The 11,653-nt window shown below is 40.2% G+C and overlaps 2 protein-coding genes across 3 annotated transcripts in view; one reads left to right on the top strand and one right to left on the bottom strand.

Moving 5' to 3' along the window:
• erlec1 (endoplasmic reticulum lectin 1) overlaps positions 1 to 11,653 on the top strand; it is a 462,586-nt gene that overhangs the window by 50,197 nt on the left and 400,736 nt on the right. The gene's annotated exons all lie outside the window — the stretch shown is intronic.
• Positions 3,269 to 11,653, bottom strand: part of psme4 (proteasome activator subunit 4) — a 94,519-nt gene continuing 86,134 nt past the window's right edge. For both annotated transcript variants that reach the window (XM_062968839.1, XM_062968840.1), the window contains 4 exons: positions 7,722 to 7,884; positions 6,822 to 6,955; positions 6,071 to 6,209; positions 3,269 to 4,947 (listed from right to left, as the gene is read on the bottom strand). In XM_062968839.1, coding sequence (XP_062824909.1) covers positions 6,075 to 6,209; positions 6,822 to 6,955; positions 7,722 to 7,884 — 432 coding nt within the window. In that variant the 3' untranslated portion in view covers positions 3,269 to 4,947; positions 6,071 to 6,074. The remainder of the gene's footprint in view (positions 4,948 to 6,070; positions 6,210 to 6,821; positions 6,956 to 7,721; positions 7,885 to 11,653) is intronic.

Raw genomic sequence — 11,653 nt, 5'->3', positions numbered from 1 at the left:
CTATATAGGGACCACTAAACACAGCGTCCAAACACAAATCAAGGAACATGAAAGGCACTGCAGACTAACTCAGCCAGAGAAGTCAGCCATAGCAGAGCACTAGATGAGCCAACCTGGACACAGAATATTATTTGAGAACACAGAAATGCTGGACCACTCCAACAACCACCATGTCAGACCACACAGAGAAGCCATTGAAATCCACAAGCATGTGGACAATTTCAACAGAAAGGAGGAAGCCATGAAAATGAAAAAAAATCTGGCTACCAGTATTTAAAAAAACTCTAAAATCAGAAAAGTAAATAGGGAACAACACTCTGAAAACAGAGGAATTCCAGACATGAATCAATCAGGGGCAGCTAACACCTCAGAGCAAAGGATTCCCCCAGGCAGGAAAAAGCCAGGCCATGAAGCTGGCAAGGCCATTAATTCTAATCAATGATTAATAAAATAAATGATAGATTGATTATGAATGGAAGATAGACACATGATAGGTTGATAAATATTGCATTTATACCCTGCTTTTCTCCCACAATGGGAGATTGTCATTATCAGATGATAATAGATAGGTAGTAGGTATCTATCTACCTGTCTCCCAGAATGGGCAATGATGATAATAGATACGGACAGACAGACAGACAGACAGAACCTTTGACAATGCAGAAGGATGCAGATCATCCAGTAATAATTTGGTGATGTCCTTGGTGTTTTTAAAGATCACAGGAGTGACTCACACATCGTTTATGTCCTTGTGTCATAGCAACAGCTGTGTACGTTATCAGTCACTGACACACGGACTCCTCCATCATATGCCATGTCATTGAAAACCAGGTGAACAGACATCATCACTGGTCATGGCACAGGAAACACAAATATCTAGGTCAGAGAGGACAGAGCCTTAGAGAAGCTGACTGCAGGATAGAAAGCCTCTTCCCCAAATGGTCTTCTACTGGCTGCATGGATTGCACACTGGTGAAGAGAAGCAGACTGGAACCCACCACCGTCGCCCAGGTGTCATTAAAACAGCAGCGCAACAGGGGCCAGCATGCAAAATAATCAAAGGGCTCCTCAGATCCTTTCCCTCCAACATTTCACAATTTAAACCTGGAACACTCACAGTCAAGCATTACCAAATAGCAACAATTAATGAAGAACACACAAGCTAGGACAAATTGCAGCCATCCCGAACTTACTGGGTAGGGGGAATCAACCCACTCCTCTCTTATCACCCCGAGTACAAACTACTTTTGCACAATTTGTTGTTTACTTACTTACACATTAATAATAAATTATATCTCTCTCTCAACCTCTATTTAAACATGCCAGGAGAACACTGATGTGAAATAAAATTCATTTAAAATAATTTGAACAGACTTAAGGGCATATTAAGTGTATGGGTTAAAACAAAACCAGTTAAAATCAGACACAAATCAATGGATTCAAATTACATTTAAAGAGATTCTGCCTAGACGTTGGGAAGAAACTTTTACTGTAGGAACTGTTCAATGGTGGAATAGACTGACTGCCTTGGAGACTCCTTGTATTTGGAGGTATTTAAGCAAAAGCTGGATGGACATCTTTTTTGAAGTGCTGTAACTGTGTATAACTGCATAGCAGGAGTTTAGGACTAGGTGCCTTTCCCTTTCAATGACTCTGTAATTCTATGAAATCAGCAGAAACTTTCCCCTGACATTGAGACATTCAGCATTCCTGGAACTCGCCTGATTAATCCATCTGTATTTGATCATATCAACCAAGTTGGACTATGGTATATGTGGTGGGATAGGCACAGTTACAGATTGACAGATTGGAATTGGGGAAAAGATTCTTGTATATGTAATAGTTTTGTCAAAGAGGGGATTTCATCAGGAGCCAGCCAATGAAATTCCAACAAATAATACAATCCAAGAAAGCATTTTCAGTCAAAGCCTCCAGTCACTGTATTCTGTGCCAATAGAAGCTTCCAAATAAATTAGAACGTCTCAAAGCTGATTCAGGAGTCCACAAGACTGTTGTGTGCATGGCTGTCTAGACTATTTTGAATAATTCTGCGCACGATATGAACAGTCAAAAGAGTAATTGTAACCCAGGTCTTGTCTTCTGGAAGAGAAGAGGATGAATTGGGTACAAATATCTCCATGGGAACAAGAAGCAACACAAACCATCCCTTTTGTCACTGTTACTTGAATCAAGACTTTTGAGCCATCCAAAAGAGCTTCTGGTAACAAAATTAGATGTGTGCATTACACATAGCAGCAATTTGTGTATCTTTTCCTTGTTTCCAAATAGATTGGCTCTCTCTCTAAAAAGAATTTGGCTATGCCTTTTCTCGTATTGGTTTTATTTTTATACTGAATGCCCCACCTCTTTAAATGTAGGGATTGTCCCAACACACAGAACTGTTTGAAAGTACGTAAGATGTGAAGGTTGAAATGCTTGTCTTTAAGGCACCACATGGATTGTTGCATTTACAGAGTGCAAATTGATTTCTTATGTCTAGAGGAGAGCTTTCCAAAGATTGCATGTTGGTGACATACCTTTTAGACATGTATCCTTTTGCGACACAGCAATTCAGTTTTACTAGCAAACCAAAGGTTAAACCAACCTGTTACAAGAGATGTTACACATATGTAAGTTGTAAATGCAATTAGGGAAAGTGGGGACTCTGTAGTGCATGTCTGCTGTCTTGTTTTTCACCTGTTTCCTATATCTGTGTAACTCATGCTTGCTGCCTGCATGCAGAGGTCATTCTCTGCTTCTTCCCAAAATACTTTAGTGTGCTTTATTACCCTTTGTCTGAGAAGACTGAATCCGACGTCTTTCTGTGCTTACAGACAAATACATAGATATGACTGTCAACATCAGGGACTCTTCTATCAAAGCCAACTTTCTTTTGTCTATTTTTTTTAATACAAGATGTATTATCTACAACAGTAAAAGTAAGTTTTTACCAGAGCATCTTGTGTATTTTTCTCTTGTTTCCTACCATAAGCTCATATTGCACTGGCTTCACTGTACTCTATATATAGATAACAAATATTCCTACAGAACGCACAACAAGGGACTTTTCTGGAAGTTGCAGAGGATGATATTATTGTTATGTGCCTCTACTCCCCTTTAAACAGCTATTTCAAGGAAGATGACCAAAGAAAGTAATTATATCACGAAAGGGTGTCAGCCTCCGTTCTGGAACATCTTCTGCACCATATCATTCATGAGAGGAATAAAAACCCTTCCCTGAAAAATAATGTACAGCATACTCAAGAGATCTTACAAACAACTCATTTATTCAGCTTTCAACTAGGTACACAACTGAAAGGAGGAGGCATTTTGGCACTACACTATACATTACTTATTTCTTCATGTCAGCTCTCAGGAGATTCTGTGCTGCTGTGCTTTAAAAACTCGGTATTGTTTTTTCCAGCAGGCCGGTGATTGAAAGAGGAATTACATTCCTGTTTTTGCAAAGGAAAAAAAAAGTACAGGATGTGCAAAAAGATGAACAACACACAATTCTCAGATTTCCCCCCCCCCCCTTCAACAGAGGAGGAGGTATTCTTGCACTCTATAATTTACCACACATCAGAATATGTCATTGCTTGCATCCAAAAAGGAGGGGACAGAAAATGATAAAAAAAATCAACATACTCACTAATAAAATAAAAATCAAGTCTTAAACTAAAGTTACCTGATAAAGGTAATTTACCTTATTAATGGGAATGAGGGATAATAAAAACTAGAAGAAATTGGCGTTTGTATCAGATACAAAAGCTGAAAGCACTAGAGTTACACCTAAGTGTGTGATTCTTTACAAGTTAATCTCACAAATGGATTATATGATTACCCACCCACCCCGCAAAAAAAAAAAATCCTGTACAGTGCTTTGCCAGTGCAGTGCCTCTACAATTTATACAATCCTTTACATCTATGTAACACACATATTGAACATACTGTGAATTAGACAGCTGGTAGCCCACCAGAGTTGCAGACCAAAAAAGACTTTGAAAGGGAAGGGAAGGGAAGGAGATACAGTACTTTTATCTTTTTAAAAATGCAAGTTAAATACTTATTCTAGCATGGGAAGGTGGAGTGAATTGAAAGACAGGGGACTAGCAAACAGTGAACATTTGATTTAAAAAGTGTTCAGCCATTCAATATTAACATATGTACAAACTCTTTGACCTCTGAAATAAAACGACAGCAAAGAGACACTGCTATCCATAGGTTCTGTCACACTGGGGGGAAAAATCAAACTGCCACCTACAAAGACGGGAAAAGACTACTAAAAAACCTGGCAATAGAAAGTATACCTCTCTACCATATTGGTTTTGACAACAACAACAAGAAATAAAGACATTTTCTCAAAGGACAAGACTTAAAAAGGAATCCAGCTCAAAATTCTGCATAGCCTGATATTGCATGGAAATTGAAAACAAAGGCAGAAGTCATTTTCTAAAAGCTGAGAAATGTTACATTTCTGGCCTGTTCTCAGAAGCAAGTGGTCAGCAGCTCATGGATGCACACAGCTGTAAAAGATCAGATGAAGAATCTGGGCACCAACATTGTAGATCTTACTATGTTCAAAGGTCCATTTGTGTAACAAGTGAGGAAGGGGGAAATTGCACCATTAGCCATTGTACGTGAGGAGGGAAAAAGGTAGGCCTTTATGTTAACACAAGGCATTTTGCATGAAGGTCTGAAAACAAAATCATGATTGGGCCGTCAAGCACGGAGACTTGTCACACTGGTACAGCCTCTCTCCTCAGGTACAGAAATTCTCATGAGTCATCCCCATAAATTCTTAACATATATAGTTTTTTAAAAATAGGATTCCAGCCTTAATCCTCAGTTACCAAATCCAAAAGGGTTCACTAGACAATAAATAAGTTTTGAGTCTCCTTTATTTCTGCAGAAATGGTAGTAAGCCCTCTTTTTTTTTCTCGGGACCTACAAGAGAGGGAGGAGAGAGAGAGGAAAAAGTGAAAATGAAAGATGCAGACCGCACACCTCGGTTTAGCAAGAAAAAGGGCATGTTTGGCTGTCATTAAGACAGACCTGACATTTAGGTTCATCCCCACTGTTCTCCTTCTTAAAACTGAGGATGCACCGTAGACTAAGAAAAGAAAGGCCTAGTTGAGGCAAGGGCAAACTTTGGCCCTCTAGGTGTTTTGGGCTTCAACTCCCACAATTCCTAACAGCTTCAGGCCCCTTCCGTTTAAGCAGCTGAGGGGGAAAAGGAAAGGGTCCGAGGCTGTTAGGAATTGTGGGCGTTGAAGTCCAAAACACCTGGACTGCCAAAGTTTGCCCACATCTGGCCTAGTCGGTCATTCCTCTGCTCCTCTTCACAAAGAGCAAGAATATTTGTTGTTGGATGGAGGGCTCATTCATTTGCTGAAAACAATACCAAAAACAAAGCCAGCCTTCAATGCCAACAGGAAATCAACAGTGAAAGGCAATCTGCTCTTTCCTGGCGGCTTTGTCTGCCATGGGGCGGTTGAATAAGGACAGAGATCTGAAATGTCAATAGTTCAGGGGCAATTTCCCCTCTGGAACCTATGAGAGGCAGCACCCTTACATGCACACATTTGGTTGCAAGTGTTAACGAAATCTATTTCCGGTCTCCTTTTTTTTTTTTTAGCAAAAATCTTTCCACAATTATTTTGCTTTAAATAAAACACACATGGAGACGGTGTATCTCATAGTAAAGGAGAATCACATTTCTGAAAAGCCTCTCAATGTGCGATTCCCTTTCAAAAGCAAGCAAAAACTTTGTGTGAGCAACACACAAATGAGGCCATTACTCAAAGCCCATTGTAAGTGCTGAGGATCACTTCAAAATGCATATATTCTGTTGCTCCTAGATTTTTTAACTGAACTTTCAAAAGAGATTCCAGTCGGACAAAAGGAAAAAGTCACTCCCTCATTATTTAATTTTAATGCGTGAAAAAAATCAATAGGCATTGTTTGAGAGCTGGGTTTCTGTTACGCCCAGCTGGATATTGTAGAGAGTTTTCCAAGCTTCATGAGCCAAAGACTTTGCAATGTGATAGATTTCACAACAAAACCTCACCGCATCATGCATAATAGCATGGCGAGACCAAGAGATCGGTAAGGACGAGCAGCTGGTCATCCGTGAACTGTTGCTTGTGCTCCTGCCAGTTATCATGGTGAGTTCTCCGAAAGTTGGACAAAGTTTTCTTTACTGTCATCTGTGTGGCAAGAAGCAAAGATACAGGTTTTTACAACATGTTTAAACTAGCTATGTGGCAGAAACTGAAACGTTCACTAAGACCTCTTATATATTTTCATATGGACAAGTATCAATTGAAAGACCGTAACTATTCCAAAACCCTTTTAATGTTGATAGTTGTGCTCCTGTTGCTGAAAATGCAAACATCAGAATAAATCCCACTTTCCCTCCCTCAGATTTAAATAAACTTCCTTGTTTATTTGTCATGTAGTTCTCACGTGCTTCAAAAATATATTGGTTTGAAATATTGCTTCTATTAATACTATCCCCAAACTTGAGAAGGATTGTTGCTACAAAGTTAGCAGAAAAGACCTATGACAGACCTACTTTTAAACATACAGAAAGGCCATCAGTCATCAAAGACCACTGAAAAGCAGTCAGGAGGAAAGACCACAAGCTGTCTCTTTGGTCCCTTTCTTCCAAGGGCTCTTTGAGCACAAAAAGGTGTCCTAGTTCCCATCATCTCTAACAATGGGCTATCCTAATCAATGGTGATGAAAACCAGAGTCCAGTAACATTGGAAGAGAGGAACATGGACTCACCTTTTCCTGCAACAGTAGATTATTCTTACCTCAATAGGCTGAGGATCATTCAAATGTGCGCTAAGATCCATCAAAAGCTGAGGCATCCAGGTGGGAACATCGTAAGGGCTAGACAAAATACACGCACTGAGCCCAAGCACACCAGCATGACGCTTAACCAGGTCTGCAACAAAACAAGTCAGGAATTCTTTTTTGTGCAGAAGAGTGGTGATTTCAAAACACACATACATGTCTGTAAAAAAAGAAGCCCATTCACATGAACAACCAAAGGATTCTGATTATGACCTGGATATTGGAGCTGCAGGACTGCCAAATGAACCCTTAAACCAAGAATGGGCAAACTCTGGCTGTTAGAAATCGTGAGAGTTGAAGTCCAAAACACCCGGAGGGCCAAAGTTTGCCCATGCCAACCTTAACCTTTAGTGAAAAGCAAGCTATTTATCAAGCAACAGAACTACTGACTTCTTCAGATCTGCTGCTCAATAGTGGTCTGCCTAATCTTGCCAGATGTTTTTACAGAACACTGGAAACCATGATATGAACATAAAACTTTCTCAGTTCAAATTCAGATACAACTCAATGAACTCACAAGCTCCTGGGAACAAGATATGGGAGCCAAACCCATGAAACTCTAGCGTCATTGTTCCTTTCCTCTCCACAGATGTAGAATACTATTTAGATGTAGCATGTGATTCAGCTTGTTGTAGTGTCTAGGATCCCATTCTGGATTTTGTTTTCATCTCTGACGGACAGACTCTCAAAGGGACTTAATGACTGTCCCAAATGCAACATTCGACATGGACCACTGACCAGAAAGACAGATGAGCACCAATCATTTGAAACACACCTCATTTTAGGCTGGAAGGAAGATGGTCCTAGCAAGTCTTTTCTCCAACAATTTCTGCTTTCTAGAGTTACTCCCTCTTTACCTGCTGGGGGAATGGTATCCACTATTGTGCTGAGGTCTCGCTTCCTCTTCTTTGGGAGCCTTCTCTTACAGAGCTGCTCGAAGTGAGTCTGCACGGCATCATCAATTGCCAGGAAGTGGCACTGGAGGAGACCACTCAGTGTGGTGGCGGCCATCTCTCTCACCTAGCATTAAAAAGAAGATAACCAGCAAATTAATGAATTTAGTGAGTATGGGTAACTCACACTCTAGCATTTACTCACTATACCTTTTCAATTTGACCCTAAAAAATGCATGGTCTTAAGAATGTTTTCTCACAGAAGTCTCTGCCCCCACTGGATATCGCTATTACAGTTGATTAATATAGCATTAATCAAATTAATATTACCAAGTACAATAGGACGTAAATCGAGCATGGACAAACTTTGGCCTTCCAGGTGTTTTGGATTTCCAACTCCAACAATTTCTAACAGCCTACTGGTTCTTAGAAATTGTGGGAGTTGAAGTCAAGTTTGCCCATGCCTGATGTAAATGAAACCCTGATATGGTTTCTCCTTCCACGGCCAAGCTCTCTTTCACTCCTGCATACAGCATGTCATTTTTCAGCTAAGCAAAAGAAGATATGTAACAAATCACTTCCTTTCTGGTACCATATAACTATAATACAATTCCTGTATCCGCAGGAATCCATGGTTTCATTGATCTACATGCAACAAAATATGTCCTCTCTCGACATTTTCTAGGTCCACTAGGATGACGCTTATAGTATTCTTGGGCCAGAGGTTCTTCATTTCAATAGGGTTTGCTATTATTCACAGTTTCTCATATTTACACAAATTCTGGGAACATATTCCCCTGGAGATATAGGGATCCCACTGTATTGAATGAAGGTCTGCCCAAATTTAAATACAGTGTTCTCTCACTACTTTGCGGTTCACTTTTAGCAGATTCGCTGTTTTGTGGTTTTTCAATAAACTTTAAAAGACTATTATAAATCATAAAAAAATCACAATTTATAGCCTAAGGAAGAGAGGAAGGAGAAGCTGAAGGGAGAGAAAAGGAGCCCAAGCAGCAATGGGAGTTGAAGGAGGTGATTTATCAACACACAATTAGTTGATAAAGACTTAAAATAGTGTAAAACTACTAAAATAATGTATAAATATTAAAATAAATATAGTGCCCCTATTTTGCAGATTTTCACTTATTGCAGGTGGTTCTGGAACCTAACCCCCATGATAAGTGAGGGAAGACTGTACTATGCTATTGACTACAGACGGAGATTGCCTCAAGAATCAGTTGCAGGGCTGCCAAAAGGTAGAAAAGCACCAAGGCAGAAGGCTTTAGAATGATCAAGATTTGGAAAGAAGTAGGCCAAAATAATGACCATTATTCTGGAGTGTACTGGAAGAAGGAGAGAGTCAAAAAGGGAAAGGAGAAAAAACCCTTTCTTACTAATCAAAACTGGGGGACATTTTAGGAGGACAGTGAGAAACTGGAGATCTATTACCTTCCCTCCTCTGTGCGGCCATTGCAGGCACAACTGAGCTTCTTCAATCAAATGGCAAAACCTGCTCATGGACACTCAATACATATAGAGTGCAATGCAAAGAAAGTGGGAAGGAAATGTGAGCACCATATTAGGGCTTGCCAGCTCAGAAGCTAGAAAAAGCAAGATTACAGCTGCTGCAAAAGTGAGGCTGCCATGGCAACATGGCCACAAGAGATTGCAGAGGAGTGTTTTGTCGATTTGTACTGCTTTTCTGTGAGAACATACTATTTGCCTGATCATTTGCAAATTTGTTCTACAAATTAGTCCTGCAAATTTGCATTATTGTTAAAGGAGGGAACAGCAAATAAGACTTAAAAAAAAAAATTCTAGGCAGCCTCACTTTTGTCCTTAGCTCCAGTGAGTGTGGAAGACTGACTGTATTACTGCCAAAGTAACACTGCAGCAGATAGTGAAGAATGGAAGAAAAGCTAAACCATGAAAATAGTTTAACCTTACAAGTGTGATAATTGCTATGCAAAGTAGCACTTTCCAAACTTGAATGGGAAACAATGTCTCAGAAGATCTTCCATAACCAACAGTGAAGTGGTCTTGTTAACTGGCTTTGGTGCCTCATTTCTTTGGGAGCAGAAATATTTGCAACAACCTATTTCATATCACCAGAATAGCATGTGATAGCAGTGGTTTTGATATGTTAAAGTTATGTTTGATGCTTTAATATAAGATACATAAATGAAGAAATGGAACCAGTGTCGTATAGTGGTTTGAGTGTTGGACTAGAATCATAGGATAATAGAGTTGGAAGAAACCAAATGGGCCATCTAGTCCAACCCCTTGCCATGCAGGAAAAGCACAATCAAAGCACCCCTGACAGATAGCCACCCAGCCTCTGTTTAAAAGTTTCCAAGGAAGGAGCTTCCACCAAACTCCAAGGCAGAGAGTTCCACTGCTGAACAGCTCGTACCGTCAGGAAGTTCTTCCTAATGTTCAGGTGGAATCTCCTTTCCTGTAATTTGAACCCATTGCTCCGAGTCCTAGTTTCAAGGGCAGCAGAAAGTAAAGCTGCTCCCACTTTCTTATGACATCCTTTCACATATTTATACATGGCTATCATGTCCCCTCTCAGCTTTCTCTACTGCAGGCTAAACAGACCCAGCTCTTTAAGATGCTGGTCTTCAGACCTTTGATCATTTTAGTCACCCTTCTCTGGACACCTTCCAGCTTGTCAATACCTCTTTCGAACTGTGGTGCCCAGAATTGGACACGGTATTCCAGGTGAGGTCTAGTCAAAGCAGAATACAAAGGCACCATGACTTGACTTCCCTCGATCTAGACACTGTACTCCTTTTGATGCAGCCCAAAATCCCATTGGCTTTTTTAGCTGCTGCATCACATCTTGGCTCATGTTCAACTTGCCCACAAAGACTCCAAGATCTTTTTCCTCTGGAGTATTAGCTATCCCTCCTAATTTGGTGTCATCTGCAAACTTGATAAGGATGCCCTTTTAAACCTTCATCCAAGTCATTAATAAAGATGTTGAACAGCACAGGCCCAGGACCGAACCCTGCCACACTTCACTAGTCACTTCTTTCCAGGATGAAGAGAAACCATTGATGAGCACCCTTTGGGTTTGGTTGCTTAACCAATTACAGATCCACCTAATATAGCATTGCCTAACCCACATTTAACTAGTTTGCTTGCAAAGACAGTCATGGGGGACTTTGTCAAAGGCTTTGCTGAAATCAAGATATGCTACATTCACAGCATTCCCTGAACCTACCAAGCTTGTAACTCTATTGAAAAAAGAAATAAGTTTAGTCTGGCTTGACTTGTTTTTGAGACATGCATGTTGACTTTTAGTAATCATAGCACTCCTTTCTAAGCGATTGCAGATTCCCTCCTTAATGATCTGTTCCAGAATCTTTCCTGGTATTGATGTTAGTCTGACTGGATGGTAATTGTTTTGAGTCTTCTTTTTTCCCTTCTTGAAGACAGGGACAATATTTGCCCTCTTCCAGTCTGCTGGGACTTCTCCTGTTCTCCAAGAATTCTCAAAGATTTCCCCCTTTTCCATTTTTTGTGCATGTCTTTTTTAAATCTTAGCCCAGTTAAAATTCTTTGGAAACCCATTCTGGTTGTTTTACACTTCTCCCATTTTTAATCATTGCTGGTACTGTTTGCAATTGTGCCTTCAGTGTCTCACTTTTAAGAAACTCCCATCCATCATTAACTCCCTTGTCTTATCTGAAAAGACCACCACCTCTATATTAAGATCTTTTAGCTTTCTTCCGAGAACTTCAAATTCTTTGTGATCTTTTGAAGACTATGCCCAGGGCTCTGAGAAACCCTTGCTTACCTATGAAAACCCACTAAGCCATCTTGGACAAGTCACAGTACCTCAGCTTCAGTGGAAGGCAATGATAAACCTCCTCAGAATCGATAGTGCT

Source organism: Anolis carolinensis, chromosome 1 (genome assembly GCF_035594765.1).
Source record: "Anolis carolinensis isolate JA03-04 chromosome 1, rAnoCar3.1.pri, whole genome shotgun sequence".
In the NCBI taxonomy this organism is placed as follows: Eukaryota; Metazoa; Chordata; class Lepidosauria; order Squamata; family Dactyloidae; genus Anolis; species Anolis carolinensis.
This window is presented reverse-complemented; position numbering and strand designations above follow the sequence as displayed.